Genomic DNA, 25361 nt, shown 5'->3' with positions numbered 1-25361 from the left:
ATTTAGGTCGTAGACAGCGCATGAGTGCTGTCAAAGTCCGTCGCCCGCACACACCCACGCGACGACGCAGGAGGAGACATCGCGCTCGCAGCCCGAAACTTGCGAGCCATGGTCTCCGATTCGTCCCTTACATCGCCGCGATTGGCGGTTGTTCGCACGCCGTGCTGCGTAAACAAAGCCCGTCCCCACCCCTTCCTAATCCTTTGCAGGACCGAGTGATGCATTACGCTCTGTTACTTGTCTGGCCAGGTGGACGCCCGTACAGCAGAATACATACATAACGTAGATTCCGCCCGCGCCAGCGGCCCCAACTGTCCCAGGCCATGCAGCGAGCAATTTGGGTTTGAATATATCAAGTACGTACCCTGCTCACGTTTGCCGGACTCTTTGGGCCCCCCTGCTTCACAAGCCAAACCGCCCGTCATCTCGATTCGACACCCATCAGCCAGCCGTCATGTATAACTTTCTGCAACGGTCTCCGTCTCAGAAAAGTATCTCATCATCCACCTCATCGACCCTCTCTCAATCATCAATCGCACGAGAACCCAGATCAACTCATCGCCGACGAAAGTCAAACCAACGCGTCGACATGGCCATCAAACTCAGTCTGTCAGCATCATCATATGCGAAATGTTCACCTCCATCATTAAGCCGTCAACACTCGTACTTCACAACCAGGCAGGACTCTGGCAGAGATGATGCCACTGCTACCTTGGCTCGAGTAGTACTACGCACTGGTCGCTCAGCGGGCTTGAGCATCAATGAACCTTCTTTGCCGTCGTCGCCAACAGACAGCGTTCAATCAGAACGACGGACCAGCTGGGAGGACTTTCGAATGCCCAGCGATGGCGGCTATATCTCATTCCCGGATTTCGACACCTTGGTCCATTCGGCAAAACCTCCATCAACGCAGGCACAGCATGGAACGAAAGCATCGGGTTGAGAGTTCCCATCAGCTTGACGCCCATGCTCTCTGCCATCAATCACATTATTGACCTGAACGACGTCGACGATTCGCTTTCAGCAATCCATATCACTCTTCAACCATCATTGTCAGTAAAGCTGAATCTGCCACGCATTCGTTCGGCTCCATGACAGTCCATCATCCGGCACGACGATAATGTCCAACAACAAGCCTGCCTGGCCGGTGACTCGACGCGCCATCATCAGCGCGCAATCGAAGCGTGGATCGTTCAACTCATCGAACGACATGCTCCCCATTGGCAGGCCAAGCCGCCGCAGTTGAGCATTCCTCGTCCTCACCTCTGCAACCAGGCATTATCAGCCGCACTTATTGCAAGGACGGAGGCTAACCGACGCAATCATCGAACATGCACACGAAGCGACGAATTTTCTATGTCATCATTACCATTCCCCCTCGGCCAGTTTGGTTCACCCGGCCCCCACACAATATACCCGAATCATGTACATATTTTACATCTTGATACCCAACCCAGCAATGCACATATTGCATTTGAATGAACATATTTCAGCCGACATGTTATTGTAATCCACAACCATTGTAGATAAGCCACTTAATTTCGCCTCAAGTTGTTGTTATTGTTGTTGAGGAATGTTCTGGTATCCGCACGCGGCGCAGTATTGGAATTGCTCGTGTGCGAGGTCCAAGCAGAGGTAGTCCGCGCGACCCCCGAAGCGACGGCGTCATCAACCCAAACTACTAGGAAGCTGCAATACACCGACCTGCCCAGGTAGGGAACATACTGTACAGCAGTAGGTTAAGAATTTCAAGCTGTCCAGCTGGTCGCAATCCCTCAAATCAGTCATCCATCCATCCGCCCCCCTCCTTTGTTGTGGGCATCGCGATCTGACCAAGGCATCGGTGCGAATTTCCCGGCAGCCATATGCTTGACAGAGCCGGAGAAAGCCAGAGCGCTCTGGTAGTCTCGGACGGATCACTTCCCCGTCGCCTTGCTGGGTCTTGGCTCGAGTAATCTAGAGTGATCCGCACACGACCGAGGCTGCCTCCGTGTTGTCAAGACCACACCACCACTTACTGTACATACTGCAAGATTCCATGGCAGAACGCGCACACAACGACAAAATGACGAAAATGCCAACCCCCTTGCAGTCCCCTATACGATCACGATGACGACCATTCTCTGCAACCATTCGTCACTTCATGCTGGAAACTTTATCAGACGTGATTGTCTCACGACACGACATGACGACCTCGGCTACACAACCATGCTGTGCCAGTATTCAGCTGATCTGTTGCGCACATCAATATTGAATCACAGACATAGCGCATGCGACCGGCTGGTATCGGCCATCCGTCGTTAGTTTATTATTACAACGACCCTGTCATCAGCCGATAAAAAGGATAAAAGGGCTGTCAGTGCATATATATGCGCTCCAGCCATACTCTCCAACAAATCCGTGACTGATGTCCCAGTACCATGGCAGTAGTCTTGTGACAGACATTTCCTGTACAGTATGCTAACCTGAGCATATTCCCTTCGTGGTCCGAGCCAGTTTTTGTGGCCCTGTGTACCGTGCTCGGGATATTGCAGGAATCATTTGGGAAAGGCCTTTCCTAACATCGTAGAGTACGGTTCGGCTCATCACAGGCGAGCCACCTTCATGGCCAGCCAACCTACAGAACCCAGAATCGGGTGGATTTATTCTTGTGCGCAAGCTGTCGCACTGTCTATCGATGCCCACATGGACTGCGACTGCACAACCAATTCCCATAGCCAGCCAGCAATGCGACTCGGGCGACGAACGGGGGTTGACTGCGCATATCCACCTTGACGTGTCCGGTCTGTTACGCGCACGACATTCACTGTAGGAGACGTGCGTCAGATACGATGTGGTAGGAGTCTTCGCCTGTGTGCGATCCGGAATTGGCAAATACCGGCCTTACAAATGAACAACCATAACTGTCGACGAAATGGTAATACGAGTAATGACAACAGCGCAGAATGATCGGATTCAGCCCTGTGGGCGATCCACAGGTCCGCCGTGCACATCAGCAGCCTTGCAATTCTGCTTCCGAGGGGACACCCCGGCGCACCGCCGAGCCTATACGCGCGGGGAAGTGGATGGAAATTGGCAGATCATGGAGAAACGCACGGTTGGGGGATAGACCCTGGGAAATCACGATTTCGTTGTGCCAAATGTCACGGGAGTACGTGGCTACCTATGCGTTATTAATCCAGCCATCTCGCTGGTCCGCGGATGTCATCGATGCAGCAACCGTGAGCAGACCTCGTCTGTGGAAAATTTGACGAGTGTGCTTCCATTCCGCTGATTGCATGTGACAGTCGTTCCCAACGAGGCTGAGCACCGCTTGGGCGCGTCCTGGGTTCCGAGGCACATCGCGTCTAGAACACTGGCTGCGGGTCCGTAGGGCAGACCGCACTCGTTCTCGATCGCAAGTCCTGCGCAGCAATACTCATGCAGGGAATTTACCGACACATGGACAGTGAAACATGACATCGAGTCTCAACATCAGCCGTCATCCGGTCCACCGCCTCCAATCCCTCCACCTTCCATCTGTCTGCCCTTTTTGCCCCTCCTTCCTCCACGACTTCGCTCTTGCTGACGCAGCCTCTCCTGTTCTTCTTGGTCCTCCGCATTGGCGGCTTCCTGCTCGATGGTCGCCGTCATCCGTGCCGCAGTGCCTTTGAGCTCTTCTCTCATCGCCGCGTCGGCTTCCTCGACCGTGGCATATTTCGAAAATGCAGCGACATCTCTCCCGGTTTCGCGTGCGTAATGCTCAAGATCCATTGGTTTCTTATCCATTCCGAGCAAGGTGCGATTGATCCGGTCAGGGTCGAGGCGCTCCTCGCGCACGAATTTCATCTTGATCATTCGGCGAGTCTTCGGAGGGAACATCTTGCTGATGATAAAAAAATCCGTGCCGAACATGCCCAGCGCTTCGTAAAACCGATCAGTCTCATCCTCCGACCACGGATCACTTTTGCCCTTCCACATCGGCACTCTATCGGCAGGGTCACGTTTGTTGGCATTAACCCACGTTGTGCGATTCAGACGAGTGGTGAGCGGGTTCTCTTCCATCACAGGCGCTCCGCTGTTGGCGGCAGCTTCTGCTTCAGCATTCATGACACGAACGAGCGCATCGTCATTAGCGATGATGTTGCCGTCAGCGTCCATTTGAAGTTCGATATCGCCGCTTTCGCCATTCGTTTCCGTAATGACAGCTTCCGCTGCCTCAGCAATCGCTTCAGCATTCTGCCCTGCTGTAGAGGTGAGCAGCACCCCGCTGCCCGTCTGATCTGGTGTAACTGCGATCCCGGACTCCTCTAGTCGTCGCTTCAAAGCGACTTCCTTCCAGTCGATTGCTGCCATCCTCCGCCCTAACTCTGACGTCTTACCGCGTGTCGTATCATGACTCAATTCCCACATGGATAACTCGCGAGGATCGATCTCATGCAGCTCGGGATCAGGCGAGTTGGTCTCTAAATTAGGACTGGCAACAGGTTGCGCAGACTTCTTCTGTCGTCGTTTCTCAGCACCCGAAGCTTTCTCCTTCGTGCCTGGTGTAGCCGTGTCGCCAGTTGCATCGTGACCGCCCTCTGTGGTCTGCACGATTTGCTCGGATACTGGTCCGTAGGCCTTTGAGGCGGCGGGCGGCTTCTTGCGCTGTCGTGGCTTTTTCGGCTTCGACGCTTTATTTCCTGTCGGTGTTGTCTCGTCGTCGATAGCCCGACCACCCTCATTGCGCCCTCCATTGTTGCGCGCTTGTCTCCGCTTTTTGGCTGGCATGCCGGGATCAACTTCGTGAACCTGCCCGTTTTCTTGACTCGAACGATCTACTTCAGGGATAGATGACTGACTATAGTCTTCAAGCGGTAGTGATGACTGAGGTGGTATTTCAGGTGCGACTGGGCTGCGTCTCGTCCTTTTGGCAATTTGAGCGCCGGGGACGGCCAAGCCATCTGCGCGCTGTCGTTTGCCTAGGACATCGGCACCGGCCACATTAGGCGAATTCGATGCATCTGCTCCGTGAACTGATTGCGATTCATCTCCCACAGGTTGGTCCGCACTCCTTTCTATCTGCGATGGACCCGGGGATATGACTTGTTCATCAGCGGCGTGCAATTGTTGCGCTTCCAGCCTACCTTGACTTGATGATACGTGAAATGATAGAGGAGACGCTCTTTTGTTGCCATCAACGACAGTGTGACTATCATTTCCTGACGAGGCATCAAATACGGTCAGTGGGGCTTGTTCTTGCGAGACATCTGCGGCCACGTCTTGTCTATCGTTTGACGACTGGTGCACACCAGGTGCCGGATCGACTCGGCCAGAGCTCTGCAACCCCTCTTCGGAAGGTCTTGGATCTGATGGTGCTTGAGGTTGTGTAGGCGGAGGAGACGGAGGGGCTGTGCCGCTCACAGCGACCGGCACGATGGGATTGGGCTTCACGACAGTGGCTGCAGCATTTTGCCCTGGACGACGACGGGAGGTCGCTTTGGGCGCTGCCCTGGGACCAGCAGAGGAGGACGAACTAATGAGACCGGGCATATTGCTGGTGATTTACAGGCGGTTTCTTGAGAAATCACAGGTCTGGGTGCAGACTTGTATTTATCAAAGCCCACATGCCTCTGCTACCAAGCTCTGCTTCGAGTATTCGGTTATTCGAACGAAATTCACACCGTGTTGAAGCGAAGACGCGTTGGGATTTTGTTATGTGAAGTCTATCAAAGAGTCAGGACAAGGGCTTGACCACCGGCTTGACCACCACCACATTCAGTGACGGCGGGTGCTCACGTGCCTAAATCCCGCTAATATCTTGGCACCATTCTTCTGCTCATCTCCTATCTAGACGCAACAATCGCGATGAGTGGCTGGTTATGAACATCATAGCATCGACCTGAGCACTACATCAGATTGCACTAAACCATCGCAATTTATTCAATTATCATCGGCATGCTCACATCCTCGAAAATCTCCGAATGTGCGCGTAGGAAACGGGTGTAGGGCGCAAAAGGCACGGATGCCACGAAGCCACGTCTCTTTCCGATGCACTCCGCAAAGACTGCGGCCATTGCTATCCTGCCAACGAGCAAGCAGGAGATGGACGATCGAAAGCGAGCGCTCGTCAACGATGTCGAGGACCTCGCGCCTAGCCGAAAGCGCGTCAAAGACGAGAATGGCGCCAGCATGCGAATGTCGGACGAGTCCAAGGAGAAGGAGGTTGAGGTGAGTCTTCAGACAGTCTCTCTGTCGACCGCTTCCTTATCCGATGGATGCACTGACTCGCATGCAGGATTTCCAGAAGGATGCTATATTACGACAGATGAAAGAGTACAAACGACAAAAGAAGGATGCGGAAGACCAGTATAATGACTTGCAGAAGAAGACAAGATGGCACGATGATCATCTAAGAACGATCGACGCCTGGTTCGCTCAGCTTCTAGACGAAGTGCGCGTTCTTGCGTCAGAAACACTTCCCACTCCGCCGCCTAGCGCGAGCTCCACTGCTGGTATGCCAACCTCAAGTAGCACTAGTGGAGAAGAATTGAAGCTGAAAATATTGCAGGCGAAGAGATATATCAGTCGGCGCTGTTGTTCGAGGACAACTTGACGTTCTCGGAGCACCTCAAATCGAGATCTAGCAATATCAAAAGCGCCATTCGCGATCTCTTCGGACGCCTCCCAGCCACGTCTTCAGATGTAGAGGATCTGCGCAAACAGCTCGTCGATCTTCTGGCAAAAGAGAAAGAGCACGCCGTCTCTCTAAGGAAAGCTCTCGATGAGAAAGAGTCCATGTATGAGCGGCTTGAACAAGCCATGGGCCGCTACATGACAGCAGAGCGAAAATTGGATCGCGCTAAGAGCACACAGGTCCTCAAATTGGAGAAACAAGCCATGAGTGGTAACGGGGATGTCACATCGCCGATCAAAACGAAAAAGGACCACTCAGAGACCAACGGCGATCTGGATCACGGCACTGGCTCTGCTGAAATTGAGGTCCTACGGCGAGAGGCCGTCGCTGCTGCAGAAAAGCGCAAGGCCCAAGTCATGGAGGTTGAGGCGGAGAACGATCGGCTCACAAATGAGCTCAGCGCAGCGCGAACTAAATTGGCCAGCCTGACGGACGACGATTATGCAGAAACTTCCCTCTTTAAAACATTGAGATCAAAGTACGAAGATGTTGTTAAAACCACCAACGACCTGGAGGCGACGAATGCAAAGCTTGTGCAAGAAGCGCAACGAATCCAGGCAGAGCGAACGAGCTATCGCGCTCAAATCGACGAAGAGGCGCGTTTGCAGACGAACGAGGCTGAGGCTGCCTCGGCACGTGCCGAAACTGATGTTGCTCGGATCAGGGATCATCGCGACCAGCTGAGCACAGAATTGGCAATCGCTAGATCTGCTAAAGACAGCCATAGTTTGACGCTAGAACAAGCAAAAAGTCTTGCCGAGGCGAATCACCTGAGAATCTCCTCCCTAGAATCTGAGGTCCAACGGCTGAAACTGCAGATCGGAGAGACTCGGGCAGAACACGGGGATCTGGAAGATTTGGGCATCGACGCGCTCAGGGATAGATTACGAGATCGGGAGAGTCAGTATGCCCTGCTCAGCAATGAGCTCCCATCCATGGAGGCAGCCTGGAAAAAGACGCAAGCTCTAGCTTCCAAGAAAATGCAAGAAATCGCAGCATGGGAGGAGCAAATAGCGCGTCTGAATGCGGAGAAGGCGAAGGCAGATCAGAAGTACTTTGCGGCGATGAAGTCGAAGGACATGCGAGAGGCCGAGCTCAAGACCTTGAAATCACAGGCCGCACGGTCGAGTGAGATCGTGACTCAGCTCAAAGATGGTGAGGCGAAAGCGCGCGAACTTTTGATCAATCTGGAACGACAATTAGCAGATTCCCGAGATGCTACCACAAAATTGGAGCAGCAGCAAAGGTCCAATGAACAGAAATTCAAGGAGTCCACGTTGCAGGTCGATGGGCTGAAGAAGAACGTGGAAGATCTCAAATCTCTCATAAGCACGAAGGATAAAGAAAATCTTGAACTTGCAAAGTCAAAGCGCGAATTCGAAGAAAACTTGGAAAGAGCTAAGGTTCGGCTGGAGGAAAGCAGGAAGCAGCACGACACGCTACGAAAGTCTAGAGTCGCCGTGAGCAGTGCAGACTCAGACGATTGGCGGGTAAGTTTTATTTCCTGCCTGCTGCCAGAAAACAAGAACCACCACTGACAGTGTTGAACAGAAAGTAGCCATATGCCCGGTCTGCAACGCGAATATTCGTAATACGGTTCTCAAGCTCTGCGGACATGTTTTCTGCTCGTCTTGTGTAAAAGATCTAATCTCGAACCGATCTCGCAAATGTCCAAGCTGCGGAAGAGGGTTCGGTACCAATGATCAGATGGGCATTGTACTCACTTGAAAGATTTCTGCAGCCTCGAGCTTTCTTATTTCAGTCACTCCCCTTCCGTCCAGCCAAGCAGGTTTACGGAAGAGTGCGCACGTCCACCCCCTATTCCGAATCGCCAAACCAAACCCACAGCCGGTTATTGATACCGCCTCCGCTCCGCTAGAGTCCGGCAGTGATCGTGACCAGCCAAGCCCCCAGGTGGCGACGATTCTGCCGAGGCAGCGGCTTCAAGAGGGCGTGAGTACCACGGAAGGACACAGTTGATCGGGCTTTCTTGGTGGAGAAGATGCCCTTGTACTATAATTATTCTCTGTCTACAGAGATGAAGATTTGGGAAACCCCCATGTAAGAAGACATCGAATTTCAATTCGCAGATCGTGTCTCGCTGGCAATAGAATGATCTTCCAGATCGCTTGTGAAAATTCAAAGACACAGTACAAGAAGTGAATTATAAATTATCAACATGCGAATAGATGCGCGAAAGCTTTTTGTAAAGTAAATGACTGACTTCTCACATGTGATGTTACAGTGGTATATCCACAATCAAGCGTTAGGCAGAGGCCCTCGTTCTGGATGCACCCATCGCACACATCACGCCGTTTTACAACTCATGCCCAGAACCAGCCCTTTTTGCTCGCCTTCTCCTCGCGCGCCTCAGACTCTTCTCGGTAAGTATGTGAACGTTCGGAAGTCTCTTCCCGTCCATCTGCAAAGCGTTGCTTTAAGACGACCTTTGTTGTGACGGTACCATCTGGTAGACGAATTGTCTCAGTAGTGGTAAGGGTTGACAGGACATTTGGCTTGATTGCTCCCGCTGACGACGTCGGCTCTTCCTCATTGTCGGCATTTCCGTGATCAGACTCCCAGTCATCTGCGTCCTCTGAATGCAGCCCTCCATGAGCAGCGCTTGTGTGTGTCCTAGTGTGATAATTTACTTCTTGGCTCATCACATTGGTGAGAATCTTGAAGAGATCATCCTCGGAGCCTTCTGCATCGTGCGCTGTGCGGCGAGCACCATCTCCTCGACAATGTTGATTGTCTGAGTCGACAGTACTCTCAGCGTGCTTTGACACATGAGAGGACCATACACTTGACGATGAAGATGATAATCGATCGTACATATCTAGCTCTGTCCATGTCTCGGCATCGGTTCCATTCTTGCGTAACTCCCGTGCTTGAACAGGATCTACCACAAGTTCTGAGATCATGTCTGAGAGATCTTGCTCCGTTTCACTACAAGAAAGAACTGCATGATCGGAGCCTAGGGGTATGTCTGCTCGGGATTCGTGTACAAGCCGCATAACCTCATCGAGTGTGCGCATATTCCGAGCTTGAAAAGAGCTATAGGTGCGAGGGAGAAGAGGTGGTAGAACCCCTCGTCCCTGCAGATCGGCCAGCCATCGCATACCAGGACCGAGCAGTGTCGGATTGGGGTATTTTGATGTTTGCAGCTGCAAGGCGTAGTTTTTCTTCGCATCCATTGGCTTGCCTAGAGATACACATAGCAGATCTTCAAATGCCGCACGCCATTTCGCGCCTGAGTTTTCCAAATCCGGGTGTGCCTCTAAGCGAATAGGTGAGTAGTCGCTTCTCTTGAACCACTCCATGCTGAGCCATTGCGGTTGATGGGTGATACGCCAGAAGGTTGAGCCCGTCAATGGATTCTCATTCTCGTGTTCAGGACGATAGTACCATGCTCCAGCGAACGACAGCATTGGGTTGGCAAATTCGTCGAGCTCCCCGTAAGTACCAACGTCGTCGTGAAACAGTGCAAGGATCCTGCCGAGAGGGGTGGACGCGTGATGCTGCGCTGCTTTTTCGAACATTTTGATTGTGACTTGATCTGCCACCTCTCTGGTTTCCGGTGAATGCCGTTCACAGCGCATGTGGATCTGATCAGGCGAATCGTCGCTGCCAGTCCACCGTCTGGATATGTCTCTCTCCTTGGCAATGAGGCATTCCTGCTCCCGCTGGATTCTGTTCCGGATCATGTCAAGATTCTCTGGAAAGCGAACGAAGTCGTTTGCAAGAAACGCTAATTGGTTGTCGATGAACCGTTTGAAGTCCAGAAAGGGACGAAGACAAGGATATTGGGATGGATGGACGTCGGTAGAGGTGAGAAATACATCACTTATCTTGTCGTTCTGTGCGAATATCGGCGCTTCGTTCTGGCAGTCACTCAGCGCTTGCGGGCGCCCATCGCGATCGCGACAGGACTCGGGGCGATAGGTTTTATCGCCTTCAGTCGCTCCGTCCGATCTTCGATTCATAATCGCCGTATCCTGCGCCAATCGATCATGACTTCTCGGCTGAATTGCTACAATGCCAACTACGTGCCAGGGTTTGTTTGAGCGAGGGGAGTGTGGATGAGTCGGGATGTTCACGAGTGAGATGAGTGGATAGTGCTGTGGCGTGAGCAGGCGGAATTGGGCGTGGTGAGCGCGTCAGCCCCGCGCGCAGTTTCACGAGCCGCCGACGATGATGGAGGAATGGATGGTCACGCACGCACGCAAGAGCTTAAGTCCGGGTGGGCTTATCGTGCATTGGTCGCGTGATGGGCCCTGACATAGGCCGAGCTCGACCGATGAGAGCCCTGGAGGGCTCATGTGAGCTTCCAGGCCAACCAACCGAGCGGGTGTACGACTCATGCCTCCCGAGCCTACGTCTAGCAATATAGCTTGTGTACATACATATATCATTTGAACGAGTGCGACCATCCTCAGCAAATCATACCACTCCCCTTATTCCCACATCCGGAATCCTTTGCATACACCATCATGGTGCGCAATATGCCATCGCTCAGCTCTATGCGAGACGCCATTGAGGACCACAGCATGAATATCCGAGACGAGACCAACGACTTCGGTCTGCGGCCGCTACCGACCAACATGGCTCAATCAACTCCTCAGAAACACCTCAGTCCCTATTCGGCTCATCGAAGCACGCCTTTGCAGGCTAACAAGAGCGCGGACACATGTGGTGCGAGCTACGAGCCGAAACGATCGTCGACGAAAGCTCGGAACGCGTTGTCGTCCCTGCAATTCAAAGCAAATAAGGAGAATGCTTCGCGATACACCAAACCATTCTGCGACTTCCTGACCGAGAATCCCACTGTTTTCCATGCTGTTGTCACTCTCAAGAAAGATCTGCAAGATGCTGGGTTCAAGGAGATCTCGGAACGTGACAATTGGTCTTTGAAGACGGGCGGCCGCTATGTGGTGGAGCGAAACGGCTCATCATTGATTGCGTTCGTCGTGGGCTCCAAATACCAGCCGGGTAATGGAGCTGCCATATTGGCTGGCCACATCGATGCTCTCACGGTGAGGCTAAAGCCCGTTTCCAAGGTCCCAAACAAGGCTGGGTACATACAATTGGGAGTGGCTCCTTACGCTGGTGGATTGAACCCGACCTGGATGGACAGAGACCTGGGTATCGGTGGAAGAGTTCTGGTCAAGAGCGGTAACAAAGTGGTCACCAAGCTTGTGAAGCTCGACTGGCCTATCGCACGAGTACCTACTCTAGCGCCTCATTTTGGCGCGCCCTCGAACGGACCTTTCAACGCAGAGACTCAGTTGGTACCAATTCTTGGCTTGGATGATTCGGATGCCTCATCTGAATCGCACGCATCAGAGAAGGCGTTTGATCGACCCTCCTTGCTAGCCGGCGCGCGTGGATCGTCAATTGGTTTCGAAGCAACTCAGCCTCCGGCTCTTGTTGAAACAATCAAGAGTGCACTCGGACTGAAGGTCGACGAGAGCATCGTCAATTGGGAATTGGAGCTATTTGACGTGCAGCCGGCCACTGTTGGTGGTCTAAAGAAAGACTTCATTTTCGCTGGGCGCATTGACGATAAGCTATGCTCCTGGGCTGCGCTGCAGGCGCTGATAGAGTCACAAGAGTCCGACACAGATAGCAGTTCGTTGATCAAGGTAGTCGCGCTTTTTGACGATGAGGAGATCGGATCTGGACTTCGACAAGGCGCGAAGGGCAACTTCCTGCCGCAGGTCCTCGAGCGTGCCGTCGGATCGCTTGCCGATCACACTCCTAGCTCCGATCTCATGGGGCGCACATACGCCAACTCCTTCCTTGTGTCCTCTGATGTGACGCACGCCGTCAATCCCAATTTCTTGAACGTCTACCTCGAAAACCACGCTCCGCACCTCAACACCGGCGTGGCCGTTGCTGCCGATCCCAACGGCCATATGACGACAGATTCAGTGTCGACTGCGATCTACCAAGCATGCGCTGACAAAGTCGGTGCTAAGCTTCAGGTGTTCCAAATTCGAAACGACAGCAGGAGCGGAGGTACGGTCGGTCCCATGCTTTCGTCGGCCACTGGCATCCGGGCCATCGATGCGGGCTTGCCACAGCTAAGTATGCATTCGATTCGTGCGACGACCGGTGCACTTGACCCAGGTTTGGGTGTGCTCAACTTTGTGAGCTTCTTGAATAATTTCGAAAGCGTGGACAAGGAGTTCAGATAGAACGAAGAAATATGGAAGGCTTTCAGAAAGATAAGAACATACTGCAGGATCGGGAATATCACGCAGGCGCATCGGAAATGGATAGCATCATCAAATTTAACAAGTCAACATACTATACAGCCAAAGTAGCTAGGTATTCTACGAGGCAAACACGAATATTTCACATGTCATGAAACTATGAAATCATGCAGGAAGCACACCTTGCTCATGTGAGCGTCACGAGTGTCATGTAGCTATGTTGGTGTGTCGGCGCGCAGTGAGTTGGTGACGACAAATCCACAATGGAGTACAGATACTGCTTCATATGACGCGCAATTCACTTGATCGCATCATCAATCATTTCCATGTTGTAAAGTCGGTGCTTCTCGATCAACACGTTTGCATTGATGTCTCCATGTTGCTGATCTGGAACTTCTTTGGAACATCACGAGTCGCCTACCTTCGGCCCCTGTCCCAAGAAAATGTCCTCCTCTTCGGGTCACAGCACCTGGCTGGAACTCAGCATATCAGGAATGTACAGGCTCGCGCACAATCGCCTGTACCACGGCGGATACGAGCACGAAGCTCATGTCATCACAAAAATATATTCCGACCTACTGGATATGAACGCGGAGAGACTACACCAATATGCTCGAAATCGATCTTGGCTCCTAGAAAGTCGGATTGAGTGGATCGCTAAACAGACGCTAGACAGCCATAACTTATTCGTCGCCTCCATGTGTCTTGCAGACACTGCAGCGCTGCTGAACAGGATGGGTCGTGAAGCAGATGCGAGACAACTTGGTGCACTCGCTGAAGAACTTGATCGTCTGAGCTATGACGCAAAGCGAGAGGGATGTTGAGTCCTACAAAAAAGAGGCACCAATACCAGAGTCTTCCTGGCATACTCTAATACGAGGTTTATGGCAATATGAGCGACGTTGCGAGAACGCCCCATCGTCGGCCGTGGAAACTATCCAATTGACCTGACCCTTGCCATCCGTGAATGAACAATCGCCAACGCGAAGCATTCTTCGTCCACCGTCCAACTTTTCATCTGCAAGTAGCATCCATCTCTCGCAGTCCTGTTCGAAAGAACTCTTTTTCTCCGACGGATGCCTTCGAATAAACTTGGGCAAAAGAAAATTTGGGATTTGTGCGGCGCCTCTGACACCGCCTACGCAACTGAGCAAAAAGAATTTGTGCGTAGCCAGCTCTTATGGTGCCTCCTGTATTCACTCTCCGCATACCCGAAATCGCGAGACAGTCACGGATGACGAAACACTGTCAGGCACTGTCTAGTAAGGCGCGTGAGAGAGAGAAGAGAAGAGAGAAGTGAGGCGTCTGAAATTTCGAGGGTTGATATCACAGAGCGGAAGTGATGCGCTAACAGTCAGCCGAGGATCTACCGGGGTGAACACATTCTGCGAGAACGCGCGCTTGCGCAGGTGTGTGAGAGTTGTGTTTCATGGGTACCTAGGTACCTAGGCTGGAACATCGTCTCATAGTCTGCATCTCATATGCACAAATGGGCGAAGAATGCACAAAATATGTTCTAGCTTGCACAATAGCATGGTTCTTCAAGACTTTGAAACGCAATAATAACATCTGAAAGCCGCAATGCCAGATCCATGTCGCCAAAATCCAGAGCTCATTGTTCCCATCCTTGAGTATTGCTCAAAACAACACCCTCGTCCTTTCTCGCAATCAGCTTTCCTATCGTGTGAACCCGCTCGCCCGCATCCTGCAATGCTGCAGTCGCCTCCTGCGCCAATGAGGCCTTGACGACGATGACCATTCCCAGTCCCGTATTCCACGTCCGCGCGAACTCGCGACTGCTGACATTGCCCGCCTGCTTAAGCCATAGGAGCACGTCAGGTACTGGCCACGCTGACGCATCGACCTCCGCGGCCAGGTGTTTGGGTAGCATTCGGGGAATATTGTCCTCGAGGCCGCCGCCCGTGATGTGTGCCATGCCTAGCAGGAGATCCTTCTTTACAGCAGCGAGCAGTGGCTTAACGTATATTCGCGTTGGCGTCAACAGGCTGTGTCCGACGGTGCTCGAGCTATCCCATGGCGCAGCATCCGTGAAGGCAAGACCGCGCTTCTCGATGATCTTGCGCACCAATGAAAAGCCGTTGGAATGAACGCCATTGCTGGACAGTCCCAGAAGAATATCGCCTTCATTCATTGACTCTTTGTCCGGGAGCACCTTCTGTCCCCGCCTGATGGCTCCGGTAGCCGCACCGCCGGCATCGAATTCATTTCCTTGGTACATGCCAGGCATCTCGGCGGTCTCGCCACCAACGAGCGCACAGCCGGATTCTTTGCATCCCTTTGCCACACTTTCGACGAAGGAAGCAGCATCTGGCACGTTAAGTTTTGAGCAGGCGTAATAGTCCATGAATGTGAGCGGCTCAGCGCCTTGTACAACAAGGTCGTTGACATTCATTGCGACAAGATCGATGCCAACAGTGGAAAAGTCGTTCATAGCGAAAGCGATCTTTAACTTGGTACCGACACCATCGATGGCCTGAATGAGGATCGGGGCCTCATTGTATCCAGCCGCTGCTAGATCCAATGCACCGCCGAAACCGCCAATCTCGGCATCCGCGCCAGGTCTGCGAGTCGAGGCCACCGCAGCCTTGATGCTTTGAACAAAATCGTTACCGGCGTCGATCGAAACTCCAGCATCTGCGTAGGTCATTCCTTCGGTAGCTTTTACCCCCTTCGGCGCATCTTGGGTGATGGTAAGACCATCGTTGGCAGGCTCGAGTAATTTCCATTGACAGGTGATGTCCTCGCCTTTGATTGCCTTGTATTCTTCCACTAGGCGACCGATTAAGTATTGTGCAATTTTGTCGAAGTTGTCAGTTGCGAGCGCAAGGATCGTGGGTCCAGCTCCTGAAAGACAGATACCGAGCAGGCCGGGATGTGATTTGGGAGTGACGGAGTGGAGAATTTCTGTCAGGCCTGGAATTAGACCCTTACGATAAGGTTGATGCACTTTGTCCTGCATCCCGTCGTAGATCATGTCAGCATTTGGAGGGCTCTGTCCTAAGGCAGAGGTCAAGAGCGCTACTCGCTGCAGATTGTATATGACATCTGCTCGACTGTACGACTCTGGCAATACAGTTCTTGCCATTGCCGTAGACACCTCAAAGTTCGGGATGATAGCAATGCATTTGATCTCCTTTGCCCAGGGAAAGCGGATGTGCTTGCCAATGTCCATCGGAGGGATCGGCGGCTTCAGCCCAGTGTCGACACCACCTTGCGGGGCGGGAAGAACTTCTGCGAGCGGGATCTCTCTGCGCTTCAGATCTTCCGGGTTCAACTCCTTGAGATAGCTGCCGACAAACCCACCATACAGCGCAGCAGCAACATTGTCAGGATGTCGCTCAATCATGAGACAGAAGTCGAGGATGCGGTCCTTGGATAAGCCTAGCTTTCCCGCCTCACTTCCCAGCGCAACTCCGGCCACGACTGCCGCACCCGACGATCCTAGACCTCGTCCCAACGGGATGGGATTGACAACATGAACGTGTGTCGGCGTTGGAAATGCTCGCAACTCATGACAACGAAGGACATAGAGTGCCGTCTGTGAAATAAGGTTGTGGTCGGGAGCCAAATCGACGGACCCTTCACCGTTGCCCTCGTAAGTCAGTCTGCAGTTGTACGGGGCTCCTTTGGACGCTTCATCGTCAAACGTGACATGTAATTCGAGCCATACGGAGAGAGCCAGGCCGATGACATCGAAGCCTGGACCGATGTTCGCCGAAGAGCAGGGAACCTTGATGACGACCATATTTGCCCCCTGAGATCAGTCTTGATCAGCAAATGAGAAATGCGCACGCTGTGCAGGGTGCAGAACACCCAATGGAGTGGTCTCCGAAATCGAAAGACTCATCGGAATAGAAAATTGTAAAATGCTGTTGGACCCCACTTACGTAAGGTGGTGTCGAAAATTCCTCTCAATCCTGAGGTCGTTCGCAGGGCTGATGACTTTCGCGAGCCCCCCACCTCGCCTGCATTGGCTCGAGATCTCAACTGGGGCACTCAAACAACCATCAGCGTTGATAAATGGGACGCGCCCTTTCTAACTGCACCTGGACATTAACATAAATACCCCAAACGAGAAAAGGTTGCCATGGAACAATGCGGGAAACGACACAGTCTTGCAGAGCGAAATCACTTCAGACCCGTCATGACACATGCGAAAAATCAGTACTACCTGCTCTGCTGTATGTTGCAATAAAACGTAGAGACTTCTCTGGCTCTCTTTCAGTTCCGACGGATGTCTTGTGAGGATGATGATCCGGGCTACGTTAGTCATCCTCGACTTCAGCAAGCACAGAGCACAGCTCTTCCCACATTGTAACCCTGCTATCTTTTGCAATAGCGAATAGATTCCATCATTTCATCCGCTTGCAATCGTTCTGGTCACAGAGAAGATTTCATTGACCGGTTTTCCTGAGACGATGACTCGACATCACCATTCAATTTGCCTCTCCATGTGAATTCATTCCACGGATCGTCCTTCGGTGCCAGATTGATATATAACTGCAGGGAGCTGCAGCGACCTTGAGTCTGCGATGTTCCGCGGCTCGCTTGAAGATTGGGCATTGTGAGGGCAGTACCAGATGAAGTCGGGACAGTAGATCGCATGCCATCCATGACGTCGAAGGCTTCGCGGATGGTCTCAAGAAGAAGTGCGGGTGCTAGTCAGGCAGATATCAGATGATGAACGGTCCGATGTGAATCGGAGGCTGAGGGTTGTGATTTGGCTGCAATGAGCACTTATGTGTAATAAGAGTTGTCGCGATGGGCTCGTGGACGAGTCGGCGTGATCGAATTGGTGAAGCACTCCAAGGGCTTGCAGATGAACAAGAAACTGGATTTCGTCACGGCGAATCCGGCAGATGGGCAGGAGATGACCTCCCACAGTCGACAATATTGAGAGCACGGCACGCTCAATATGTACACGGAGCTGCTTCCACCCATAAGAAGCATGATGAGACGATACTTGATTGAAGCGATATGCCAGCGCATCAGGAATGTTGGTTCCGACAGCGATCCACGTCTCTGCGTTACCACATGATCGATGCGAATATGGGACATTCATGTCGGTTTGTCCACATCTGGAACGCATCGTGCCCGAGTAGCTACAGGCGATACCTACCCAGCCTCCTGTGAAGTGCTACAAAACCAGACGCCTTTTTGCGAGATCTGCCGTGATCTGACCGCAGTGCGATCGTCATCGGAAGCGTATGCCGATGTCCGTCAGGATGTTACACAAATTCCTGGAGTTGGGCATTCGCTGCACGCGGTCCCTGAGCACACCGCTCAGGCGACTGATTTGATAATTCAAGATACTTCAAGCGCTACGACGAGCGACTGCAACGTATTCCATCCAAAAGTCGGCTCAAAGCTGTCATGTGAATGAACGGTGACTGCAGAAATGTGCAAATGTGATCGCCCGGCTACACTAGCCGCCGTCAACCATAAATTTTAGGTGCATTGCCTTGGGAGGCATGACGCATGTGATCCAGCGTCCTCTCGTGAGTATTTTAAACCGATCCGTTAAGCCCGCACGGCGAACGGGCTGATTATGATCAGGTACAAGATAAATTTGGTCGCGCAGAGCTTGGCCCTCAACTACTCGAATATCTGGATGCAGTGTCCGTCAGTCACGTACGGAAAATGCTTGCAGTGTTGCTGCGGAACATCGCCTTGAAGGGAATTTACCCTGGGACCAACCGCGTATGCACGTCCTGTATATTATGCGCGCACGTGCATCTACAGGCGCTCGAGTGTCGAAGTCGGCCTGTGGCATGGATGACAACAACCGTCTCGCCTGACGAGTATCATCGTCGGCTTGTTGGCCGTCAACCTGGACGCATCGCAATCTGGGACGGGTTGAAGAACGATGGATGGATCAGCTTTAACGAATGATACCTAAGTTCGTTATAAAAAAGTCGGGCGCTGTAATTTTGTCCTCCAAGGTCTATCAACAAGAAAGAAATGGCGGAGTAGGCGTGATGACAATACACCTGGGCAGATTCTTCGACGCAATTGCTATCACTTCCCTTCATGTTGTTGGCAACGCTGCTATCAATGGAAACATTCGCCCACCACATGAGGTCCGGAACGATGGCTATGAATCGGAATTCTCGAATACAATTTGATAATGTCAACGGGTGTTCGCTTGCCTGCAGGTGCGCTTGCTGGCTTCCAAGGTTCTCACATTAGGCGAGCACATTTGAATTCCGGTGGGCGGGAGGAGCATACTTGCGCCCTCCGTAAATTTGATTGAGGGGGCCTGACGTACATGGCATTTGGATGGCGGCACGACGGCCACACTGGCACGTATGGATATTGTATGAAAGCAAGTTGGCCTTCGAAACGTCACTACGAGAGGCACATCCTAACTCGTCGGCCCATTGTGATCAGTTGTAGCATACCATGATCAATGCGCGCTTCTGATACTGCGTAAGAGTCCTTCCGAGAGGCTACTCCACCACTCTTCCAACTCCGAAGCTTGGACGCCAATACTCGCGACCACTTTCGACAAAGGGAATTGCGTCGGACCACTGTGTTCTTCCGAATCGCTACACAAAAGTCGCGCCATGTCGAAAACTGCTGCATTGCCTGTCGTTGATGACGATGCTCTCAATCCAAAGGTCGCCGTCTCATGTCTTGATTTCCTTCTCATCGAGCTTGTGCCTCTAGCACAGCGCATGGCAGAGGGACTGCATGCTCGCGAGCAAGCACTGGTCGATGAATTTCAGCAAAGCAAGATCTTCAACAACCGAGATGCTACGGCGTCTGCGACGGACGAGAAGGCGGGCACCTCAACAACTCAGGGCGAAGCAGGACCCGCGCAGAATTCAGGCACTGCTTTAGGACCTAGCGGGATGAGCGGTGAGATTCGGGATGCAGTGTTCTGGCGATTGGATAATTTAGGATATCGGGTCGGGCAGGGTCTGGTTGAGCGGTATGCATGCCATTCTGCTTTTGATCGCAGGAATAGGAGAGCAGGAAAAGCTTCGGGGACACGGCACGATGACAAGAGCTAAGATATGTCGCATTCAGATTTTCGGTCAACAAACCTCGACCTCAGTCGCCCCTCGATGCTATCAAATTCGTTTGCAAGGACTTGTGGATTCTGCTTTTCCGCAAGCAAATTGACAATCTAAAAACGAATCACCGAGGGGTGTTCGTCTTGACCGACACCAGGTTCCAGCCCATCAGTCGAATGAGTGTGGACAAACGCGGCGGTGCCAAGGCTGTTGAAGTGGCACTCGCGCGCGCACAAATGGTACGTTTCGCATAGATCTCTATGCTTGAAAGCTCCAGAACGCATGTGCTTGCCCTTCTAAGCTCTATTACTAACATCGACCGCTAGTTCCTCTACTTTCCATGCGGAGTGATTCGCGGTGCGCTCGCTGGGCTGGGCATTGAAGTAACGGTGACCGCTGAAACGATTGAGCTGCCCGCTGCTGTCTTTCAGATCAAGACCAAGGGCGCCAAGGCATGAGCGACCTCATGATCGCACGACCACTAAATTCCAAATAGGTATGCCTCAACAAGCCGTGGGAGCGAGCTGCAAAAGCGTGGCACAGCCGCGGCAGTGTGCTCGAGAGCAGACATGTCGGTGCGCAGCATTCGACAGCATCTACAATTTTTGAAAGGAACCGCACAGCCACGGACTCGGCATGAATACTCAAATCAGTCCGGTCTCACTTCTGGCACGCTGCTGTTAGCATTGTCTGGTCGAGCCGAGGAAGCCATCATCACCATGGAGACGGAAGCTTCCCAAACACGAAGTACAATCCGATCTATCCACCGTCAGCCCGGATCCCGATGATGCGCATGCGTACAGCCTCAAACTATAACAAGTGCATATCACACGCGGCTGCTGGTCATCGAGATGGCCCGATGACGCTCGTCGAGTTCATTCATCAGATCAGGATGGTCGCCATATATTTTGATAAGATAATTTTGGGGGGGTTGTTGCAAGCACTCCCTGCCTGCCTCGAACGTGGAGGTTTGCAGATGTCTCGGCAGTGGATCTCAGTTGGGAGGGCCCGTCTATTGCGGTAATGCCGGCCTGCACAAAACCTCTGCTACGCCGGAGCCGGGAGAGAGGCCTGTCATGATGAACTCATCATTTGTGCGTATCGACACAGTTTCATGCGTGTGCTTGCGCAACGTCGGCACTACAGTATCCTTGACCGTTTGTGTGTGTACTATGAGTCCACTTGCAGCGAGAAGTTCGAACGCGAAATTTGACCGCTAGGTGCGACTTCGAGATGGGTTCAGCATGGCAGGGCGTAGCTGTGCCCGGCCGCATTCAAGCAGCAGGGCGCACAATATCAGAACGTCAAGGGCGAAGAATTAGAGCATCCGGTCAAAAGTGGGAGTATGTCAATGTTTTTTTCGTGATATTTATGCGTCATTCATCATATTGTCTCAGAGATTCTCCATTGTCCTTGTATCTCTTGGTGCTCTATTGAGGAGGGTTGGCGACGAACTCAACACCCTTCTCGATATTGCCCTTCAGGCCCTCGTAGGCCTTCTGGAGCAGCTTCTTCTCGTAGTCGTTGGCGTCCTTGATAACGTTGACGGCCTTCTCGGCACCGCCCTTGCCAAGCTCGATGGGAACGGAGAAGAAGTCGAGGCCGGTGGCCTTCTTGATCTCGTCACCGCCCTCGACACCGGGAAGGTAGACGAAGCTGGGCTCAACAACGCCAGTCTCGCCCTTGAAGGCAGCGATCACCTTCTCAGCGAATCGGAAACCAGCGTAAGCCATGGAGAGAGTGGCAGAACCGGCGCCGTCCTTGGCCTTGACGACCTCGTCACCACCGAATTGGACGCCTGTATAGCGAGAAATAAACGTCAGAATATAGAACTTTTTCATTGTCCATCCAAAAATGTAGAGAGAGTGGCTTACGGGTAGTGAGAGCATCGAGCTTGTCAGCAGGGATCGAGACGGAGGGCTTAGCGAGGGAGAAGAGAGGGACGATGGTCTCGCCAGAGTGACCGCCAACGACCGGGATGATGGTCTTGGCAGCATCCTTCTGGCCGGTGATCTCAGAGACGAAAGTCTCGGCACGGACGACATCGAGGGTGGTGACACCGAAAAGCTTCTTTGGGTTGAACTTGCCAGCCTTCTTGAGGACCTCGGCGGCGATCGGGACGGTGCTGTTGACGGGGTTGGAGATGATAAGGATGAAGGCCTCAGGGGCAGTCTCGGCGATGGCCTCGATCAGGCCCTTGACGATGCCGGCATTGATCTTGAAAAGATCGTCACGGGTCATACCAGGCTTGCCTGTGCGATTGTAGATGTATCGTCAGCTCCTTAGCTCCTCTTAGAGATTTCCATCATATCTGGCTCTTCTCCTTCCCTGCCGGCCATATCGCCCCCATGGACGCAGCCGACCATGCCGAGCAACTCGGCGAAATATTACTGATGGACCGAGGTGGTTACTCACGAGGGATACCAGCGGGGATGACAACAATGTCGGCGCCGGTCAAGGCCTTCTTGAGGCCTCCATCAGCGGGGAGGAAACCATCAATAGTGGCGACCGATGAGATGTGAGAAAGATCAGCGGTGACACCAGGGGTGTTGACAACATCGTAGAGAGAGAGGTGGTCGACGAGAGGGCTGGCCTTGAGGAGGAGAGACAGAGGCTGGCCAATACCGCCAGCGGCTCCGGCAACGACTGTCAGGTAGAACAAGATGATGGTCAGTGGAAAGATCTAGCAATGGAATTGTGGTCACCAAAGCAGCGACTCTGCCTGTAGTCTCTTCGTGACCTGAGAGACAGCAGGTAACTGGCTTGTGTCTCAAGACTCGGAACGGGTCATTCTTGACCAGATTTTATATCCTATCACGTACCTGCTTTGACCATTTTGAATAAAGGAAGTGGATTGGGTTTGGGTTGGAGGAGATGAGTCTGGTTGTCAGGAAAGACAAAGTGAAGAAGAGGAGGAAGAAAAGAGAGAGGCTGTCGAACGAAGATATCTAGAGAAACCTTGGAAGGAAAGAGTAGGTCTGCAGTCGTGGCACACGGGCATGTAACCAGCGCTTTTCCTGCCCAGCAACAGACATTTCGTCGAACATCATCAGACAGCTCCCGCTTCTACTTGCCCATGATGTTCACACTACTGGTTTTTGTGATAGCATACCCATGTAATCATACCTGTGACGATGCTCAGTATGATTATGATCGTCTCAAATGAACTCGAGCTGATACTCTCTCCTCGCTTCATACCGCTGTACATACGCTGAACTGAACAGTGACTTTTTTTCCAGTCCAGCACAGGCATTGAACAAAGTCATAGGCCGATGAGAGACCAAAACAACGTACCCCGCCAATTGGAGAGAGTCATCGTTACTAGTGACGCATCTATCGAGGGGCACCGCCCGCCGCTGTACCCGTCGTCCTGGCGACTTTTCCAGACTTTACGTTTGACACTCTATGCACCAATTGTCACGATCACCCACGCGCCATCATCACGTCAACCGCCTTTCCAGGCTCCGGTTTTCCCCATGACGGAAGCGCGACACCGGCGAATGCAGCGCCGAGGAATGCGCGACTTGTTACCGTTCCTCGGGCTTCGCCGCCGCCGCGTTGTCATTTCGTCGGGCGATCTGAGTGAGGCTTTGACACGTCCGCGGAAATCTTTCACGATCTCGAACCATCACACACAGTCCCCGGGCAATGTCGTGACGTGCCAGGGGCTTCGATCCCGAGGCGCGGTAGTAGATGACAGCCCGCCAGACACGTGAATTGTGCATGACTCGCGCAATATTCTCTGGTCATGGAGCAGTCTTCTGATGAACGTACTGCAAAGGAAGATCTCGCTCTTCCGATCTGGGGATTGCGGAGGACCCCATTCGCTCAGGCGACATCACGCAAGAGATATGTGAGTGAACTTCACGCTTCCAGCCACTGCCTTGGAGCGGTCACCTCGCACGTGCTTAATCTTGCTTCCATATACATATTACCATGCCACTACACAAATTCTTTACAAGTTATGAATAGCTTCTCGGTTCTGTCCTGGCTTTCAGTGCTCCTCTGCCAATGAAATGACCACAAAAGTCAGACATGAACACTGTCAGACACTATCGAAGACCTCTAGGGATGTGCTTCACTGTCCTTGGGAGGATTGGTCGTCATTCTTGCCGCCGTCTTGCGGTGATATGAATCTGAGCCGAGCTCCGTGGAAGGTTATCGGGAGCGGCATGGGCATCGGCGATGGCAATGACACGACATGAAACATATTACACTAAGACTGCTGTGTTGTTGCAATGAAGTCCCTGTGTCAGCCAAAAAGTTCGTGCGAGAAATAAACACGTCGGGTATGAAGGACTCAAGAACTCACATTCTGTTGCGGCATTCCCTGCATCGGTGCCATGGGGTATCCTCCTCCTCCAGAATACATGTTCGGATCGAACATAGGCTGTCCCGCGTATGCGCCCGGCGGAGGTGGTGGTGCATGCTGTTGCTGTGGTGGATATGCTCCCATTTGTTGCTGGTACTGCGCATGTGACGGTAGGTGGGTTTGGTCGACACCGGCGCTGTAGTCCGGCGCTGCACCCATGCCACCAGCCTCGACGCCGCCTTGTGCTGCTTCTGGGACGGTGTACGCGCCCGCGGCGTTGTACTCTGGCCTTCGCTTGTGTGAGGGAGTGGCATCCTCACGCGGTACAATGTCGATGAGGAAGTCGAACATGTCTGATTTTGCAAGCGCAGAGGCAATGTCACTTCGCTGGAGTGTACGGCGCTTGTTCTCTTCGGCGTGAATCCAAGCCCGCATGGTCAATTCTGTAATGAAGACATCGCAGCCTTTTGCGAAGAGGATTGGTGCCTCTGCAGAGATCATTTTGACGTCGGGATCTGCCTTCATGACCTTCTTGATTCTCGCCAGAGGAAGTTGATGCAACTTGTAGTCATGTTCCTCTTGCTCTAATTTCCACACCTGGTTCTGCCAATATGTGTTTAAAATGTCACGATAGGGCCCACTTAATCCTTGTGAAACCTACTGCACGTCAGCGACTTTCTACGTAGACAGATCAAATGATCTTGGAGTAACATACGTTCGTCCAATGGCCGGTGAACGTCTCTTGTGCAGGTGCATGGCCACTGGTAGCGATGACGGCACTCGCGCCGTAATGACCCCCATTTTTCTCGTCATATTTCGGCATGCCATTTTTACCGTCGTATTGCTTTGGTGGCGCCGCAGGTTGTTGTCCTGTGTATGGGTCCTGCATGGTTATTGTAGCTGGGGGCACACAACCATGTGTCGCTTCGTGGACTCGAGCAGCTAACTGATCAACCGCACTTTTCGAAGTCTGAAGTCGCGTTTCAGTAAGTCGTCGTAATATCGCAGACTTTCGAGGCTCTGATAATCCGGTTGATTGTCTCGTGAGGCGCGTGCGAATACTCGAATACTCGACAAAATGATGTCAATTCGGTCTCGCTAGCCCAATCGCCAAAATTGTCGACGTTGACAAT

The 25361-nt window shown here is 52.5% G+C and overlaps 10 protein-coding genes across 10 annotated transcripts; 4 read left to right on the top strand and 6 right to left on the bottom strand.

Annotated features, from left to right (window-relative positions):
- The first annotated feature begins 254 nt into the window (after positions 1-254).
- Positions 255-998, top strand: K489DRAFT_218761 (uncharacterized protein). Its single transcript, XM_033599712.1, has one exon. The coding sequence runs from the start codon at positions 455-457 to the stop codon at positions 941-943; it is 489 nt and encodes a 162-aa protein (XP_033459897.1). The 5' UTR covers positions 255-454; the 3' UTR covers positions 944-998.
- A 2101-nt stretch (positions 999-3099) lies between these two features.
- On the bottom strand, positions 3100-5678 carry K489DRAFT_380239 (uncharacterized protein). Its single transcript, XM_033604840.1, has one exon. It carries the CDS (start codon positions 5512-5514, stop codon positions 3475-3477), a length of 2040 nt encoding a protein of 679 aa, XP_033459896.1. The 5' UTR covers positions 5515-5678; the 3' UTR covers positions 3100-3474.
- A 150-nt stretch (positions 5679-5828) lies between these two features.
- Positions 5829-8828, top strand: K489DRAFT_380237 (BRE1-domain-containing protein). The gene is made up of 4 exons (XM_033604839.1): positions 5829-6192; positions 6260-6476; positions 6533-8148; positions 8210-8828. Exons 1-4 carry the CDS (start codon positions 6013-6015, stop codon positions 8384-8386), a joined length of 2190 nt encoding a protein of 729 aa, XP_033459895.1. The 5' UTR covers positions 5829-6012; the 3' UTR covers positions 8387-8828.
- Positions 8829-8982: 154 nt separating this feature from the next.
- On the bottom strand, positions 8983-10200 carry K489DRAFT_409969 (uncharacterized protein; the record flags this gene model as incomplete). Its single annotated transcript, XM_033607648.1, has 1 exon — positions 8983-10200. The coding sequence occupies one exon, from the start codon at positions 10198-10200 to the stop codon at positions 8983-8985; it is 1218 nt and encodes a 405-aa protein (XP_033459894.1).
- An 829-nt stretch (positions 10201-11029) lies between these two features.
- K489DRAFT_380235 (putative vacuolar aspartyl aminopeptidase Lap4) lies at positions 11030-13125 on the top strand. Its single transcript, XM_033604838.1, has one exon. It carries the CDS (start codon positions 11152-11154, stop codon positions 12856-12858), a length of 1707 nt encoding a protein of 568 aa, XP_033459893.1. The 5' UTR covers positions 11030-11151; the 3' UTR covers positions 12859-13125.
- Positions 13126-14115: 990 nt separating this feature from the next.
- K489DRAFT_218647 (phosphoribosylformylglycinamidine cycl) lies at positions 14116-17353 on the bottom strand. Its single transcript, XM_033599711.1, has 4 exons — positions 17069-17353; positions 16785-16884; positions 16568-16651; positions 14116-16476 (listed from the first exon to the last, which is right to left on the bottom strand). The coding sequence occupies exons 1-4, from the start codon at positions 17168-17170 to the stop codon at positions 14489-14491; spliced, it is 2274 nt and encodes a 757-aa protein (XP_033459892.1). The 5' UTR covers positions 17171-17353; the 3' UTR covers positions 14116-14488.
- On the bottom strand, positions 17156-18456 carry K489DRAFT_218504 (uncharacterized protein). The gene has a single exon (XM_033599710.1). The coding sequence runs from the start codon at positions 17984-17986 to the stop codon at positions 17537-17539; it is 450 nt and encodes a 149-aa protein (XP_033459891.1). The 5' UTR covers positions 17987-18456; the 3' UTR covers positions 17156-17536.
- Positions 18457-19219: 763 nt separating this feature from the next.
- Positions 19220-20537, top strand: K489DRAFT_218258 (transport protein particle component). Its single transcript, XM_033599708.1, has 3 exons — positions 19220-19831; positions 19930-20155; positions 20243-20537. The coding sequence occupies exons 1-3, from the start codon at positions 19464-19466 to the stop codon at positions 20372-20374; spliced, it is 726 nt and encodes a 241-aa protein (XP_033459890.1). The 5' UTR covers positions 19220-19463; the 3' UTR covers positions 20375-20537.
- Positions 20538-21346: 809 nt separating this feature from the next.
- Positions 21347-22563, bottom strand: K489DRAFT_319954 (malate DEHYDROGENASE, NAD-dependent; the record flags this gene model as incomplete). Its single annotated transcript, XM_033601422.1, has 3 exons — positions 21347-21714; positions 21791-22168; positions 22332-22563. Coding segments are annotated over 3 exons (978 nt in total), but the record flags the coding sequence as incomplete, so codon positions are not given.
- Positions 22564-23882: 1319 nt separating this feature from the next.
- Positions 23883-25301, bottom strand: K489DRAFT_218496 (histone-fold-containing protein). The gene is made up of 3 exons (XM_033599709.1): positions 24944-25301; positions 24229-24885; positions 23883-24141 (listed from the first exon to the last, which is right to left on the bottom strand). The coding sequence occupies exons 1-3, from the start codon at positions 25115-25117 to the stop codon at positions 24133-24135; spliced, it is 840 nt and encodes a 279-aa protein (XP_033459888.1). The 5' UTR covers positions 25118-25301; the 3' UTR covers positions 23883-24132.
- Positions 25302-25361: the final 60 nt, after the last annotated feature.

Source organism: Dissoconium aciculare (genome assembly GCF_010015565.1).
Source record: "Dissoconium aciculare CBS 342.82 unplaced genomic scaffold K489scaffold_6, whole genome shotgun sequence".
Taxonomy (NCBI): domain Eukaryota; kingdom Fungi; phylum Ascomycota; class Dothideomycetes; order Mycosphaerellales; family Dissoconiaceae; genus Dissoconium; species Dissoconium aciculare.
This window is presented reverse-complemented; position numbering and strand designations above follow the sequence as displayed.

Bases quoted from the DNA above. Each gene is read 5' to 3' on its own strand.
- K489DRAFT_218761 (XM_033599712.1), top strand. From the start codon at position 455: ATGTATAACTTTCTGCAACGGTCTCCGTCTCAGAAAAGTATCTCATCA.
- K489DRAFT_380239 (XM_033604840.1), bottom strand. From the start codon at position 5,514: ATGCCCGGTCTCATTAGTTCGTCCTCCTCTGCTGGTCCCAGGGCAGCG.
- K489DRAFT_380237 (XM_033604839.1), top strand. From the start codon at position 6,013: ATGCACTCCGCAAAGACTGCGGCCATTGCTATCCTGCCAACGAGCAAG. The intron at 6,477-6,532 runs GTATGCCAACCT...AAAATATTGCAG, and splicing joins TAGCGCGAGCTCCACTGCTG to GCGAAGAGATATATCAGTCG. The intron at 8,149-8,209 runs GTAAGTTTTATT...AGTGTTGAACAG, and splicing joins CAGACTCAGACGATTGGCGG to AAAGTAGCCATATGCCCGGT.
- K489DRAFT_380235 (XM_033604838.1), top strand. From the start codon at position 11,152: ATGGTGCGCAATATGCCATCGCTCAGCTCTATGCGAGACGCCATTGAG.
- K489DRAFT_218647 (XM_033599711.1), bottom strand. From the start codon at position 17,170: ATGACTAACGTAGCCCGGATCATCATCCTCACAAGACATCCGTCGGAA. The intron at 16,885-17,068 runs GTAGTACTGATT...TGAGTGCCCCAG, and splicing joins TGCAACATACAGCAGAGCAG to TTGAGATCTCGAGCCAATGC. The intron at 16,652-16,784 runs GTAAGTGGGGTC...GACTGATCTCAG, and splicing joins AATTTTCGACACCACCTTAC to GGGGCAAATATGGTCGTCAT.
- K489DRAFT_218504 (XM_033599710.1), bottom strand. From the start codon at position 17,986: ATGCGTTCCAGATGTGGACAAACCGACATGAATGTCCCATATTCGCAT.
- K489DRAFT_218258 (XM_033599708.1), top strand. From the start codon at position 19,464: ATGTCGAAAACTGCTGCATTGCCTGTCGTTGATGACGATGCTCTCAAT. The intron at 19,832-19,929 runs GTATGCATGCCA...TGTCGCATTCAG, and splicing joins GGGCAGGGTCTGGTTGAGCG to ATTTTCGGTCAACAAACCTC. The intron at 20,156-20,242 runs GTACGTTTCGCA...ATCGACCGCTAG, and splicing joins CACTCGCGCGCGCACAAATG to TTCCTCTACTTTCCATGCGG.
- K489DRAFT_218496 (XM_033599709.1), bottom strand. From the start codon at position 25,117: ATGCAGGACCCATACACAGGACAACAACCTGCGGCGCCACCAAAGCAA. The intron at 24,886-24,943 runs GTATGTTACTCC...GACGTGCAGTAG, and splicing joins TCACCGGCCATTGGACGAAC to GTTTCACAAGGATTAAGTGG.